At 30.6% G+C, this 17,243-nt stretch overlaps 2 protein-coding genes across 9 annotated transcripts in view; one reads left to right on the top strand and one right to left on the bottom strand.

The window, feature by feature from the left end:
* LOC139485936 (FERM and PDZ domain-containing protein 4-like) overlaps positions 1-1,907 on the bottom strand; it is a 95,096-nt gene extending 93,189 nt beyond the window's left edge. For 3 of the 8 annotated variants that reach the window (XM_071270617.1, XM_071270615.1, XM_071270613.1), the window contains exons 1-2: positions 1,679-1,907; positions 192-418 (exon numbers count right to left, since the gene is read on the bottom strand). In XM_071270617.1, the coding sequence (XP_071126718.1) occupies positions 192-328 (137 nt within the window). In that variant the 5' untranslated portion in view covers positions 329-418; positions 1,679-1,907. The remainder of the gene's footprint in view (positions 1-191; positions 419-1,678) is intronic. The other 5 variants (XM_071270614.1, XM_071270611.1, XM_071270610.1 and 2 more) reach the window with 3 other exon arrangements.
* On the top strand, positions 1,863-10,250 carry LOC139485938 (short coiled-coil protein B-like). The gene is made up of 6 exons (XM_071270619.1): positions 1,863-1,977; positions 3,891-4,002; positions 5,230-5,292; positions 6,176-6,262; positions 8,732-8,870; positions 9,863-10,250. Exons 2-6 carry the CDS (start codon positions 3,939-3,941, stop codon positions 9,885-9,887), a joined length of 378 nt encoding a protein of 125 aa, XP_071126720.1. The 5' UTR covers positions 1,863-1,977; positions 3,891-3,938; the 3' UTR covers positions 9,888-10,250.
* The last annotated feature ends 6,993 nt before the right edge of the window (positions 10,251-17,243 follow it).

Consider the following 17,243-nt stretch of genomic DNA (forward strand, 5'->3'; position numbering starts at 1 on the left):
CTGTTTATATGCCGTAACAAAATCTATTGGCACAACCCTAGTGAGTAAGACATTGGCAAACTTCCATTGAAACCCCTTACATGTGCATTTTGCTTAATCTATCAACCAGAGGGGAAAAGGGGGGAGGGGGGGGGGGGGGGGGGGGGCGGCAAATGGAAGTCTTTCTAGGACATCACCTGCCCAACACCTACCTTAGATAATAAATGCGTCCCTGCTCTGCCACCAACTTTGCCTCCCACTCGTCAGGTAGTTCATTGTTAATCCTTTGCAGTATATTATCACAACACGACATAGTGATGGCATAGTCGGAGTTTACTTTGTCAATCATATGTTAGCCTTGACATACAGATGACATACTCTATATTCCAAAGCCTTACATAAAGATACAGCTACAACTTAAAATCCAAAAAGAAAATTCCTACAATATAGAAAAGAATCTGATTTTGAAAAGTTTGCAAAATGAAAATCAGTGTATTAAAATAAATATAGCCTTTCGAATAATATACATATAAAATGACCCAAAAAACCAGATGTTATAAATATTACATGTAGATTATTTCCCAAGACATTCTAAAATCTCCTATTCATTCATTTCATTTTATCCAGGTCTGCCTAAGGGGAGGATTTGCATTGTACGTCTCAATTGCTATACAAATCATTGGCCAGCCTAATTAATGTCTTAATTACAAGTAAACTTTTATGTAAACTTCAAAGGTGTTGCTGTCTCCTTGGTATACTCTGAGACTACTATAACACATGTGTTAATTATAGTAGTCTCAGGTATACTATTTGACACTAAATATATCTTAATTCTGTTTGCATGGTTTGTATATATATGTATTTTACATTCATTATTATGATAAAAAAATAATATCCATCATGACTATTCAGGTTATTTAAGGTACAAATGTACATTTGTAATTATTTAAAATCACAAAGTGCAATATTAAGAACTTTATCATACACTTACATTTTTAGTACATGACATAGTAGCAACACATGTACAATAAGAGAGTCATTTATAACTATATAATAATAATTTCTGCAAACTAAGATAGCATCAAGAAATCATAAAAAATCTGATGGATAACTGGATATAAGAGTATAGTTAAAAAAATAAGTTAAAGTGTACCTGTTCCAAGAAAGTTAACCTCAAATTACCTTGTTTGAATAGGATATCCCAAAACATGTACTATATCCACTTATGTTCTTATCTATTAACCTTTTTTTTTCCAGTATGGTTACTCAGTAAGCCTGCTTCAATTTTTCTTGGCTTATGAAAACATCTAACACCGTCCAATCCAATCAACTTATTTAGGTAACAATTAAAACTGTCCCCTCTCTAAATCAGCTGTAATGTGTATTATTATTTTGAGTATTACCAACCAATGGCCCATTAAATTGTTAATTAACACATCGGTGTTGTTAGGAGAGAATCTTGCCTAAGGCAGCGCGAAGATATATTATTATAAACTACTGTCAGAAATAATTCACCTGGCCATAAAAAGCACATGTTTCAGGTAATCTGTGTCAGAATATACCTGTAAATTCATTAAATACCTAATGATTGTAATAATTACGTCTATTAATTAAATAACGACATGAAACATACACCAAATATGACTTAAATACACAACTTTAGAAAGTTTCTTTAAAAAATTGATTATTTTTCTCTCACCTGTTCCGAAGTTTATTCCATCAATGCTTTATTTTTGCATTTTAAATAAATGTCAATTTGTTATACTTCGACTTTTGAAGAAAATATCCAAATTTGTTATTCAACATGTTTTAAAAAGTTTTAGATATTGTTTTTCATGCACTTTTTCTTCTGTTGACAGGTTGAATGAATTCGTGTGTGAACGAGTACCTGTTGTGTGACGTCACTGTCATGTGACTATTGAAAAAATGGAGAAACGGAAGTAGATTTTGGAAATATCAACAAACAGTTATTTCACTTATTTGATATAATTTCTTAAGGTATCACTGAAATTAACTATCAATTAGATGCAGGAGACATATTTTGTACTTAGCCTTTTGTGTCTGCATTATATTATATTTAGAAGAACGATTTTCCTGACGAATAATGTGATTCAGAAATCACATTATTTATTCAGCATCCCACTAACAGTTATTGATGCACTGAGTGAACACTCACGACATATATACATTTGCATTTTGAAATTTGCTTAATCAGTTATATAATTTATCACATCATTAACCTGTTTTATTATATACAGTAGACAATTGTTACTATATGACATATGTTTAGCACATACAATATTTTTTAAATTATGTATTCATGGGACAAGCACTTGGTAATTTGGTAGATCCAACCGGTATCAGGTTAACTTGCCCTGATTACATGTTCGCCCTAGGTTAGTTCAATTGAGATAACTAATTTATGTACAAATAATGATTGAAAAAACAGAAATGTAACACATAAACAAATTAAACGACCACTGAATTACAGGCTCCTAACTTTGGACAGGCATGAATGTTTTTATATTGTTAAAATGCATCAATAAAAATGAATAAATACAGATAACTTAGTCTTTTTTTTTTATATTAAATATCTTGTAGTCCTGGAATTCACAGAAACTTATTTCCTGGTAGAAGATAGACAACATAATACATCATAAATAAATATTTGGTGAAATTGTAGACACACGTTTTAAACATATTCAAATGTATACACACAATGCAATATAACCCAAGATCACCGTGTATGGACTCAGGACGAACAGGAGTTAGGGCAAACAGGAACGGGCTAGAATCAGGGCGAACGGACCAAAGAAGTGTGAACAGCCTAAATCATTGTGTGCCTGCAAACAAATAAAATTAACAGTATGATTCATACAAAAGTTTTTTATGTTATTTTGTTGACCATGATCTTAATTTATAACATTCCGAATAACATTGAAACTCCTAAGGTAACATAAAACTATAAAATGGCTTCATGTTCTTTAAATTAAGATGTATTAAGGTGGTACCCAACACTTTTAACTAAAACTAATTTGGCTCGTTTAATTTTCATAAAATTTTGACAAAGCATTTACTTTGACCCTTTGACCAAAATATAAAAAATTCAAAAAATTTGAACCAACCATTTAATCAGAAAAATTACAGTGGTTATATAGCAGTTTGACAAACACTTATTTTGATCATTGAGAAGATATTCCCTTAACAACACAATGTTATTAAAACGTTTAGCTGATTTTACGAAGTTATCTCCCTGTAGTGTTAGGTATCACCTTAAGTGAGAGACTTATCATACACATGATTGACAAATAAGCAAATCTTGTGATATCGTGGCCCTTAATACATGTATTTCATAGAAGAAGGTTGGGTATGAATTGAAACTTAACATGTCAAGCAATACAATAGATATTTTAGTACAAAATATACATGTAACAAATGATTTGAAAAATGAGGAGGGTGTCATATTATATTTCAATAGAAAGTTTAAGTATGGTCATAAAATAGAGTTGCCCATCTCTTTATTTCATGGACCCATCATATTTTCAAGGAGAACAAATTTAAACACTAGCATTTTTTAATTGTAGACTAGAGTTATTGACATGTCATTTTGCGACATTTCAATGTGTTAAGGTGGTACCTAAAATTAATTTGGCTCGTTTAATTTTCATTAAACTTTGACAATGTATTAACTTTGACCCTTCAACAAAAACATAAAAATTTCAAACCAACTGTTTTGTCAGAAAAATTACACTGGTTATATAGCAGTTTGACAAACATTTATTTTGATCGTTGAGAAGCTTAATATTCCCTTTACAACACAACGTAATTAAAACCTTTAGCTGATTTTACAGAGTTATCTCCCTGTAGTGTTAGGTACAACCTTAACAAATTAATTCTGTGTGTATTTACAGGATACTCAACTGACTATTTTAGTGGTAGAATTTGTCAAGACTTTAATCATGTCTGGGGAAGGCATGAAAGAAGATTTATACAGTGTCCCATTGTCAAGTGACAGTGACACAGGTGTGTATCAGAGTACAACATTAATGTCAACATGTTATGATACAAGTTCCTGCAGGAGGCACTAGCCCATGTTTCTGTAAAAAAATATTTTATGCCCCACTTTAGGTCTGTGCATTTGATATTCAGTCTGACATCTGTCTGTTTGGCTTCAGGTTAGACAATTTGTTAGAGTTAGTGTTTGATGAAGTTGAAGTCTTATCAAATTGAAACTTAGAACACATGTTCCCTGTGATATGATATTTCTAATTTTATGCCAAATCAGAATTTTAACCCCAATTTAACGGTCTATTGATATTGAACATAGAAAATGATAGCGGGTGTTTGGCATCTATGTTATATGGACACAATCTTGTTGAAACTTTGATGAGCATATGCACAACAGCTTTGAAAAAAAATGAAATAATTATTACCAAATAAAAAGGTTTTAAACCATTATAGCAAACTTGTGCAGATTGATAGGCAGAATTCTGTGTTGTTTGGTTGCTGTCTCAGAAGAATTCTTCACATTCTCTTTTATCAATAGAATCAGAAAATATTTTAATAAAGGCAATAGTAGTATACCACTGTTGATTATTTATAAATCAATTTAACTGAAACAAAATGGAGTCACAAACAAAAACTGAGGGAAACACATCAACAATTAGAAGAAGAAAAAAACAGAACAACAGAAACACCAAACTTCTAAAAAAAAAAAACGGCAACATTACATAGAAACAGACTATTTGATAACAACCTTCATCTTCCAGACTTGGTACAGGACATTTTAAGAAAAATAGTGGGTTGAACCTGGTTTAATGGCTAGCCAAACCTTACACTTATGCGATGCTAAAATGACAACATTTCATGAAATATGATAAACAGTAAAACTCTATTATTTTCTTTATAATCTGTACATAATTTACACATGTCACTATAATAAATAATTTACTTACTTACTTATACCAGCTTGCAAATTAAATTGCATGTAGAAAATAGTAGTGCACTTTTAATGAGAGTTGTTTTGCAAGATATTGCTAAAAAAAATAATTAATAAAATAAGTATGTTATGCCTCCAACAAGGTACATAATCATTTGAAAATTATTTTGTCATGTGTGCTTTGAATTGTCTCTATAAGATTTCTTTTCTCAAAAAGAATACAAAGTTTTAGTAATGAACTTTTGTTCAGCATGCATAAGGGCATATGAGATTGAATTATTAGAAAATATTTAATTTGTTCTATCTTGCAGGCGATATACAACAAACCAATGGATACAACACAAAAAGAGTTCCAAGTGGAGACAACTTTACAAGTATGTATTGTGTATTGATTATCATACATGCATGCTGTTACATTCAATGAGTCAACTGTAAACTTTCAAATTTTTGAGAAGTCTTGAAAGTTACTTGTTACTTTATTTTGATAGACAAGACAAGACAAGAAAAGACAAGACTAATACATGAACTTTATTAAAGTCTCACCACTTGTTACATAGAAAATATATATGGCCAACAAGAAAGTTATGATAAAGCAATGGTATGAGAAACAAAAGTTATTATCCTCAATTATTTACTAGAAATTTGAAATTTGAATTTGTAAAATTATGAAGCAAGGTGATTTTATCTCATAAGACAGAGATCTAGAGTTTTGAAAAAAGAGGACACACCAAAAGAGGGTCAAAAATACCAGAGGGACATTTAAACTTATACAAAAATGTATGTCAAAAAAATGAACAGACAATGCAATAGCTAAAAAAGAAAAAGACCAATAGATAAACAATAGAACACAAAACACAATATAGAAATCTAAAGACTAAGCAACTCAAACCCTATCAAAAACTGGGGGTGATCTCAGGTGCAGCGAAAGTGAGTAGATCTTGCTCTACAAAGCTAGGCAACTTAGGAGTAAACTATTTAAAAAGTCTATGCATTATCTATATATAAAGCTCCATAAAGGAGTGGGGGGAGGTCCTCTCCCCCTATCAAGTTTGATGATCAGGTTAACAAATGAACTGGCAAACCTGTCTTAATTCTGAGTTGATACACGAAACAGCAGCAAAATGGTTGACAACAAATGCTAAATTCAAGTAAACATCATGTGCTATCATCTTGAATTTGCTGTTGGACATTTAGCAGCTATCTGTTAATTAATCAAACAATTATGTTTGTATTCTGTTACTCAATTTTTAACCTCAGGTCTTGACCCAGATATTAACCCTGATGAAGAGGAGGAGAAACAAAGACTCATAGCACAAGTTCTTGAACTACAAAATACACTGGATGGTTAGTATTAATAAATTCTAAATCTCCAATACAAAAAATGCTTACTTATCTGAATAATGGCAGTAATACTACTGTATGCAATAGTGCAATGTCTGAGTATCGTTTTGGTTTTTATCTACATCATACCTAAATTGAGGACAAAATATGGTTGGAAATTATGCACACAATTCTTCCAATCTTTCTACTAGTGATTGATATTTTGAATTTAGTAGCAAACATCTTCAAAGACTTTTTATTATAATTTAATATGTGATCTTTAAAATTTCATCTGGATTGAAACTATTAAACACATGTAAATGTGGAGTTTGATGTTTTTGTAAAATTTGAATCTCCATCAACATTTAGCAGGAATGGGAGATAGCTCTGTCAAATACAAAAGTAAAAAATATCTTGAAATAGAGAATCTTCACAAAAACTAAAAATATTCTTGTATAAACAGTAAAAAACAACTGAAATGAAGGTTCTTTCATTCTTAAAGAGATTGTCATTTCTCTGATCAAGAATAAAAAGAATGGTACAGTTAATTTTTTATACACAATGATATATTTTGCAGAGTTGCAAAGACTCTTCTAACATGAAAAAAGTTGTGTAGGAACATTTTACAAGAATAAGAAAGAGCTTAATGTATAAATACATAAGTTTTAACAATAATAGTTTGAAATATTAAGAGCTTCTTATCATTCAGATACATTTATAGTGCATGTATCAGAAAAATCTGACTATATATAAAATGGGAGATAACTCCGTCTGATTTTTTGATTTTTTTGCAGATACAAGTATTTTAACTTTCTTGTGATATTATATACTACACCATTGATCCTTTGGGGAAATTAAATCATAAAAACCAGCTATAATTTCATATTGGAGTTCTATTTTAAGGAAAGTAAAAGGCAAACTATCAAAATTTCATAACAATTTGAATATTACCTTATATAGGTTAGTATAAATGTCACATTAAAGATAATTTTAAAACAAATTTACATCATATGTAATTATTTTTATTTGTGGTCCTCTTCGTGGCCAGCGTTAAAACTATGTCAATTTCTTTGAACTATCAGAGACAACAAAATAGATTTAAAAAACTAAAGTTTCAAGTACTGAGTGTATTAACTTGCAGGATAAAAACAATATACACATGCTGTAAATATGAAATGTATTTGAACTCGCTATGATCCTCTCCAAGGATCCGGAAATTTTTTCACCTAATTTCGGTCATTTTCATATAACTTAAAAGTTGGTGCCCCTTTTCAAAAACAGATTGTCAAAATCTCATTACTGCATGAGTATGCTCCTACTCGTAGCATCAACAAACTTGTTTAACTGTTGCATCGCGTTTACTTCATGATTTATCCTACCATTTTCCTAAAATCGATCAAGAGCAATTAAGGGAAGGCAACAGTTTAAGAATAAAATGATTTTAATGACTCAAAATCGTAATTTTCTCAGTCATCGCTTACGTTTCTTTCGATTCTGAAGTCGAAATTCAAACCGGATGTAATGCGACAATACTAAAACGAACAATTCCGGACTTATTCCCGGGATTAGTTTTGTTTATCAAATTCACAGGAACACATCGTTTTTTTTAATATTTTACCTTTAATAGTGTAAGAATATTAATGAAAATAGTTGCACTTGCTTTATTTAGCAAGAAATCATTTTAAATTTACGATTTAGTGTCAAATCTGCGGAAGAGAATTTTAGGCATGCGTATCATAGTAAACAAAGCACGTGTGTTAGTAGTGAAAAAAATCTTTTTTCTACGTAAATTAAATCAAGTTTTAATTTAATTTTAAATCATAATTGACAATTGTCTTAGCTGAAAAGTAATTAAATAATGAAGACAGTTGGTATTGAATTTTAATTTTTTTTATAATATTAGTTCGGAGCTTGTGATTTAAAATAGCCAGGTATGAATTAAAAACACAGGTAAAGAGATTGGCGATCATTAGCCAATAGCTCCCCGAGGCATTAATATAGCTATTAGGAGGGCCCTCAGGATTATAACACTTTACTGGAGTGGCAGTTTAATTACATAAAATCGATAACAAAACAACAATATGTTTAAAATGGCGATTTGAAACTCAATCTCAACGAAATGACCGAAATTATTTCTGTTGAAAAATAAAATTTGACCTAAATCCCAATAAATGATTTAGGACTTTTGAGTTTCCAAATCGGTCATGTCTGGCATATATGACCGTTTCCGGACCCTTGATCCTCTCCTTTTGTCATGTTTCTAAAGCTCTTAAAAAATTTACATATATTGTATGTAGATATAAGATCTGGTTTGAGTGCCAATGAGACAACTCTCCATCCAAGTAACAATTTATAAAAAGTAAACCATTAAGGTCAAGGTACATCCCTCGACATGGAGCCTTGGCTCCTACCAAACAGCAAGCTATAAAGGGCCCAAAAATACATTCATTTTTCTTTTAAATACATTTTCTTCACTGTTCTTTATATTTATAGATCTGTCATCAAGAGTTGACTCAGTGAAAGAAGAAAACCTGAAATTGAAATCAGAAAACCAAGTATTAGGACAATATATAGAAAACCTCATGGCTGCCAGCAGTGTGTTCCAGTCAACAGAACCTAAGGCTAAGAAAAAGTATGTACCTGAGCTAAGTGTTATACTAAGATAAAAACCACACACACACACACAAAAAATGCATTCCTTTAAGAAATTTTGTGCTTACTAAACTTCTGGTTGAACCCTACAACAGGAACTCTCAGACCCAGATATTTAAGGAGAAATAAGTACCTGTAAATTTGAGGAGCTTGAGGGACTTAAAAATAGCCAAATTTATTTATGGATAACTTTGCCTGAGGGAGTTTGGCAAGATCATATATGTCCAGATCCATAGGCCAAATAAAGCATGGTTCACAATGAGGTCAACATTCTCATGTAATGCTGTTTTCTTAATAAACAAAATCAGTACCATTATGCATCATTGTTCGGGTGATAGGCAAATTAAAAACTATTCACTATTGAAGTATTCAGACTGGAATTGACAATGTGATTATTTACAACAACAAAAAATTCAATGAAAATCAAAAGTTTCTTTGAAAAACATTGGTACACTTCATTGTTCATTTAAGTAAGTTTTAAAGTTTTTTACTTCTCATACATTATACATATGTCTAGAATTAAAATTTATATTTTCAGTTATTTTTTTCTCAAAAATTATAAATATTTAAATGCCATTTAGGTTATGATTCAGTGGACTGATTGATGGTAAATAGTTGTAACATTTGTTTGAACTTATAAATGCATGTAGTAGATTTCTAATCCGGATGTACATTGGGACTCACTTTGGAAATTCATGGTTATTTGTGTTATTTGATGAAAGAAATATATTGAATTTAATTTGAAATATAGAAAGGTGACATTAAAAATACAGTTCAACAGATGATCAAATATATGCTACATATTTATTTATGAGCCAGCTGAAGGACGCCTCTGGGTGGGGAGTTTCTTGCTGCCTTGAAGACCCATTAATGGCCTTCGGCTGTTGTCTGCTCTTGGTTAGGTTGCTGTCTCTTTGACACATTCCCCTTTCCCATTTTCAATTTTATACTAACAAACATTTTTATTTTTAGGTCTGGGAAGAAAAGGGAGAAATAAACCAAAGTCTGCTACTCTGCTAACAGTTACAGAAAGCTTTAACTACAGCAAAATGTCATGTGGTTGCATAATATCTAAAAATAACCTAGTCTTTATAACTTATGGAATATAATGCTGATTAATTTTTATTTTGGCTGTACATATGTATTAGAAATGTTTGTATTGTTGAATCTCATTTAAAGTTTGTTTTTGAAATAAAAAGGCAATTTTGCTAAAAATGAATATGCATATTTACAAAAAACCTCAACGATTTACAACCAGTATAAATATACCAATGAGTTTTTTTTATCTATAAATATCTATGTCTGTGTAATTGGTTTTTTTTCTCAGTTAGATAATAGTTTTGTTAACAGACAAGAAAAATAACTGTTCATCAAATGTATAAGACAGGAGTTTGTTCATTATATATGGAATATGTTGATATCTATTCAGCGGACAATCTGCCAAAGCCAATGCATTTTTTATACTACATGTAAAAATGTATTTCCAGTAAGAATAAAATTTTTGTTCTCAAACATCTTAAAAACTAACAATTCCATTAGAAATATGTTTCATTATAATAGGTTATTCTGATTGGCTACACTGCAATCTCGTGTTATTCCATAAGCAATTGCATTACACAATAAAATTTATCATTCATGATGACACCAGGTCTTACAATAAAGTGCACAGGTATATTAAATAAAAACTTAATAAAATCTTGTTTTCATGATACTAGCTAAAAAATGTATTTATAAGTATTGAATGCTTCTTTTTGTAACTTTATAGGGTTGTAAAAGTGTTGACTGTGCGCACATTTTTACAGCGAAGCGCTTCCTTGCTTCATACAAAATGTACTTCGGTCAATGCTTTTACACCCCAATGAAGTTACAAAAAGAAGCATTCAATTCTAAAATAATAAATTCAACAACTTATTAGTTATCTCCCCTTATCTACTGTGGGTAGTGTATATTTGGCAAGAAAAATATTAAAGTTATAAAATAATTTTAATCTGCATTTAAGGTCCTTCAATTTTGATAGTTATCAATGTTTTCTGTATAAAAAATATCACAACCATTTTCTGTAGAATGATACTATGAAATGTGTATTACCATTTTATTTTTTGTACTTTGATTGATTTATTATTCCTAAGTTTCCTCTGTTATTCAGAGGCTTTTAATTTATAACACTCAACCGTTGTGAAACAAAGACTGGGGTTTTGTGGGTTGGTACCCACTTTATCCTGGGTTGGGTCCCCCTTTTTAAAAATGTCTGGAACTCCCATGCTCTACATAAACTTTACTTTGAAATAATTAGTAGAAAAACATGTGAATTGATAGTTAATCTATGTACCACCATTATTTCATAATGGTATATGAGTTACAAAAACAAAACATCTTCTCCCAATGTTTAAACAGCATTTTTAAACTATGTGAACCTAAAACATTCTGCTGAAAGCTAAGCTTTATCTTTAAAAATCATTTAAAAATTACATTAACATAAACCTAAGATGATGTTCTAGTTTTATTTGAATTCCTATGTATGCCTCCATAGTCTGGAGATACGATACAAAGCTGCGATCTAAATCATTGTGAACATATTTCCCACCATATTTTTTTATTTTTTGTTTTTATATATTTCTTAATACAGGATTTCCCAGTTCCGAAAAAAATGTACAACTTACTAAACCAGCGAACATTCAACCTGAGAAATAAGTAATTTATGAAAAAAAATCTTTGTATATTTTTAAGAAAGTATAAATCTCACTGTGATGGAAATTGAAAATGAAGAAGTCTATATCATAAACTGTGCTAAAATTAAATTAGTTTTTTTTCATGAATATTCTATCTGACTTATAAAGTTTGTGACAAGGCCGTAAAAATGAAAAAAAATTAAAATAATGTTAATTCTTAAAAGATTTTTTTTTCTGTTGACTAAGAATTTGAAAATCCTGTATTTTTAAGATATTTCATTTTATTTTTAAACATATATGTGATATTTGATCTGTTAAAACTTAAAATCTTTAATGTTTGGTAATTTCGGGTAAAGTTGTTGTTATTTACACTATTTCCTATTGTATACTTCATATTTTCTAATGTTGTAAGTTTTTATTATTGAAATCCATTAAATATGTATGCAGTGTTCTCCTTAGGAATTTCAAATACCATCTTGTCCGATAGGAATTTTCAATGAGATCATCTTATTGAAGCTAGTATCACAGTAATGAAATTCCCCCCAAAATATGTGTATAAGGTAAAAATACCAAATTCTGAGGAAAATTCAAAATGACAAGTACATAATCAAATGGGAAAATTTAAAGCTCAAAACACCATAATCCCACTTCATCAGTATGGTTGATATACTGTGGATTCATTATTATCTGTTGGATACCAATTTACCTGAATTTCTTGAATAAAGGTGAACCACAAAATTAAATGTTCAAGGACTGCAAATTTTTTTCTAGGCTTGACTACAAATTTTGCAAAAACAGGAAATCAAACTTACACAAACATTATATGTTTTCCTAACTAATGAAAATTGAAACCCACGAAAATAAATGAATCCACAGTTATAGTATCTTTGTTCCTGACTGCTATTAAAAACAATTATTTTTGGCTATCATATACAGCAGGATTGTGTTTCAAATTACCCCTGTAATACATTTACAATGGATTTTGCAATGATTTTAATCAGAGTTTGGTCAATATGTTGGCTGTACTGAAAAAAAGCTGTATAAGGTGGTCAAAATAAAACCTAGAGAATTATGTTCTGTTGGTATCTGAGTGAAAAATTTGGATTGTAGGATGCTTGACAGTCCTAAGGAGAACACTTGATATTGGATGTTGTTGTATATTGTGATGTATATTTTGTTTTTGTCACTGCCATACTGCAAATATCACTTAAAAATAAAATATTAAGCAATATATTCATCTATTTATGAATTGACATTATTAATACACACTATGAAATTAAGATTTGGTATGTGTGCCAATAAGACAACTATCCACCAGAGACCTAAAGGGTTTAACGACCTTCAACAATGAACAATACCCAAACAGTATTGTTCCCTAAAAGGAATATGATAAGTTAGAAAAATTCATGAGAGAGGAAAAAAATGAACTTTTTAAACTGGTTTAAGACAATAAAAGTGGCCACCTGTGGCCTAGGATTTGCTTACCCTTCAGAAGCACCTGAGATCACACCCAGTTTTTGGTGGAGTTTGTGGTTCTCAGGCTTGAGTTTTCTAAGTTGTGTGTTGTGTACTATTGCTTGTATGTTGGTCTTTATCTTTTAAAGCCATTGCATTGTCAGTTTATTTTTCGATTATGAGTTGAATGTTGCAAGGTAAAACATGTTTGTTTACAAATCTTGAGCCACGCTAACAGCACACCATAAGAAAAATTATTAAGGCATATAAAGAAAATTGCTTGACGCTTCAAATCAGCACTTATCAAAAACAAAAAACAACTGAGAAAAATTACTTTTACACCAAGAAGCAGTATCGGTATTGAAACTAATGCAGCACTGAATTTCAACTAATAAATAGACAATGTTTTATACTCAGACTAAAATTTTACTCAGTACACCTTTAAAGGATATATTGAAAGACGTCAAATTCAATCTTGAGAAAAGGGTGACCTTGTAAAATTAAAAAAATTTGCATTGACAAGATTTTGTTTAATAATAGGAAAGAAATTCATTGTGTATATTATAAAAAATTGAAAACAACACGCTTAATAATTTCTTGCGTCCGAAGCGCTCTTCTGGATTTAGCTTCATCAGGAATGCTCTAAATAAAGGCAACAGTAGTATACCGCTGTTCAAAACTCATAAATCCATGGACAAAAAACAAAATCGGGGTAACAAACCAAAACCGAGCGAAGCGCATTAAATATAAGAGGAGAACAACGACACAACACCGAAACGCAACACACACAGAAACTGACCAATCATCAGACAAAACACCACGAGAATAACAAATATAACATGTAAGCCAAACATTTGAAATACGAAGATGCTGTTTATATTAAAGACACAAAACGACAATATTCAAAGATCTATTTTCATTAACTTGATGTATTAATAGGTTTACATGGGACTTACCTAAAAATCACATAAATGAGGATGTAAATCATGTAACTGCTTTTGATACGACCGCAAACAAGTTTTGGGGTCATATATATATTTATGTCATGTTGTTGTTGACGTTTTATGTGTCATTGTCGTTTGAAGACATGTGGTTTCTGGACAATTATAAACTTGAGTTAAAGTGTATGGATCTCCATGAAATTCAATCCAAAGTTTCAATGCCACAAAAGAAAGGTTAGGATTGAATTTAGGGGTGATGGTCCCAACCTTTTAGGAATACTAGTAAGTTGGCATAAAAGGAGCCCAAATCAAGCATTTTTCTAGTTGCTGGACAATAACTTGTGTATTTTGATTGTTCTGAAATTGTACCACAAGGTTCAATACTACAAAAAGAACATTGGGATTCATTTTGGGGTTAATTGTCAAAACCAGGGACATTATTAATGGGCAAAAACGTGTCTAAAACGAGAATTGGTCTCTTAAATTATACCACATCTTACATGTAGGGAGAGGGGATCAATTTTTTTCCTTAAGATTTGAGAAATTAGAAAGCAAATTTCTTTTTTAGAAATCGGGGGGGGGGGGGGGGGGGGGGGGGGGGGGGGGAACCAAAGAAAAATTGGGGGTCACAATTCATTTTGCTAGTTCTTGTATACAGTCTGAAAACAGATTAACTAAATAAGTTCTTTGACTACGTTTATTCTGTGTCAGAAACTTATGAATAATGTGTCAAATATTTAATAAGACTCCAAATTTAGACCTGTATCAAGCGTGAATATCGTGTTCGACTGTACAAGGTTGCACCTATGCCGTGGTATCTAATTGCTCTCGGCGAAGCAGTTTATTTTCAGATTAGTAAATACCGAATAGGAATCTTTATCTCGTCTAACATTTCTTTGAAAAGGAGTAGGGTTGGTAAGGTCCATTATTGGTCCCAAATGCACAACTATTTCTTGATAAAAGTTTTCGAATAATACATATATGTGCGTGAAAGTGAAACTTGACAATGTTTATAAAGTTTTCTTATAGGCACTGGCTACGGTTACATGGAAATGTAACAATAATAAAAATATTATTGTTACATTGGAGACTAATTGGCGGAATGCAAAGTTGGGTTAGGAACTGATTTATTACGAATGTAACAATAATTGTTGAGGCTACAGTTACATTGCGTTATTGTTACATGAAAAAAAGCAATGTACGCCAGATTTATTAAAAACTTAAATCTTCTATAGTTTTGTTGCTTAATTCTTTCATATGTACTAAATAATACTTGTTATATTGATAAATAATAAATATCATTATTCAACATATAGTGTTTACATAGTTTTACGTATTTATGGTTTTGATGTTCTTAAAGATATACTACTTCAGATAAGTAGTGCCACAGGCATGTTCATGATGGTTTGTTGTTGAGAAAAGTGTGCCCTTCTACGTATTTAACTGCACAGCTACTTTTATAACTGTCATTATACTTTGAACAATGGACGAAGAGATTCATATTACCAATTTAGTATTGGGTGAAAACATTAAAACTTGGGATGCGTTTGAAACGAAACTGAAACAATATCAAGACACAAACCTACAACTTCAAAATTATATACAAAAAAAATGATACATCAAAAGCAAACTTCGCTAACAGATGGAGCTCACCCAAACCAAAGTTTTTTTTAACCCATATAACTATATACGAATATTGCTGGGAGTTGTTTCATAAAAAAATTGTCTGACTTGAACATGCTTCAAAAACCACTTACTTGATATGTAGAAACTGTCATTGTAAATAAAAAATATTCAAGAAATTGTATGTTATTATTGTATATATTGTATATAAAATAAATATCTTTAACTTTTATTATCATTAGTACATATTACTAGTCCCATCGTACATTGCTGTTTTTCATGTAACAATAACGCCATGTAACCGTAGCCTCAATAATTATTGTTACATTCGTATATAAATAATCGTTTCCTTACCCAACAATGCATTCCAGCAATTAGTCTCCAATGTAACAATAATATTTTTATTATTGTTACATTTCCATGTAACCGTAGCCAGTGCCTTTCTTATATCTTAAAGTTCCTTTGTTATTTGTTGTATTTATCACATTTCTGGGATCTTGCTGTTTTCGTTAAATTGTACATATTCATTATAAATGTTTAATGTATCTCTCCAAATGTATTTTTAAGTCAGTTTTTGTTAGTATTTCTTCCTGTAAATTAGATTATGAGGTGTTATAAACTTGATTAAAATACATTTGTCTGATATTCACGTTCTTCTTCTCATGTTTCGATATGGAAGGTTGTAGTATGTAGTAAAAGCAGAATGGAAAAGCAGAATTGCAAAAAAATATTTTATTTTTTTTATTTTCCAGAATTGTAATTTTAGTTGTAAATATAAGATGGATACACTTTCTGTTTTAATAAGTACACGATATGACATTTTGTAACAAAACTACAATTGAATGAATAACAAAACGATAAAAAGAATTATCTTGTTCCAAAAAAAAAATAATGTGCTAATGCATGGGCAAATGAATGAAAAGTTGTGTCCATTAGGGGTATATATGTTGAGTTTGCTTTTGTTTGAAAAGTATCAAACGCAGTATAGCTTCGAAGATGGTCGAAAAATACCAGAGGGACAATCAAACTCAAAGACCGAAAACAAAATGGCAACGTCATGGCTTAAAAAGAAAAACAGACATATAATTGTACACAAGACACAACATAGAAAAATAATTACTAAGCAGCACAAGAAAAAAATAGGAGTGAAGGTTAGTTAGATCTTAACAATAGTGTTTTTTTAAAGTATGCTTGTATATCTTAGATGTCATTATCTCGAACAACAAAACTGTCCCTTCTGTTTTTTTCTTTTCTATTCTTTTTATCTGTGTTTTTTTGCTTATAGAATAAAAAGTCTATTTATGCATTTGTATTATATTAATTTGATAACTTATTGAACACTGGCATAAAATGTAAACACATTTATATTGTGCACATATAACTGATTTAACTCCGCAACCATGATAATTACCCTTTAGTTTCTTACTAAGTTCTTTCGGGCGTTTGTAAAACAAAATACAACTTTGTCTAACATGTAACCATTCACTTGTACAACCTTTATCAAAATTTTCGTGTCATTTAGCAAGAACAGTAAAAAGTCATTCAGTTCGTAATTATTTGAATATTGATAACGGGTTATCCGGCGATATGTTATTATCACATATTGTACTAAGAGTATCTAATATTTGGAAACGCACAATTTTGGGGAGGTCCTAATGATTAGGT

Source organism: Mytilus edulis, chromosome 8 (genome assembly GCF_963676685.1).
Source record: "Mytilus edulis chromosome 8, xbMytEdul2.2, whole genome shotgun sequence".
In the NCBI taxonomy this organism is placed as follows: Eukaryota; Metazoa; Mollusca; class Bivalvia; order Mytilida; family Mytilidae; genus Mytilus; species Mytilus edulis.

Excerpts from the sequence above, each read along its gene's own strand:
- LOC139485938 (XM_071270619.1), top strand. The coding sequence starts at position 3,939 with ATGTCTGGGGAAGGCATGAAAGAAGATTTATACAGTGTCCCATTGTCA. Across the intron at positions 4,003-5,229 it reads GTCAAGTGACAGTGACACAG|GCGATATACAACAAACCAAT; the intron begins GTGTGTATCAGA and ends TCTATCTTGCAG. Across the intron at positions 5,293-6,175 it reads AAGTGGAGACAACTTTACAA|GTCTTGACCCAGATATTAAC; the intron begins GTATGTATTGTG and ends TTTTAACCTCAG.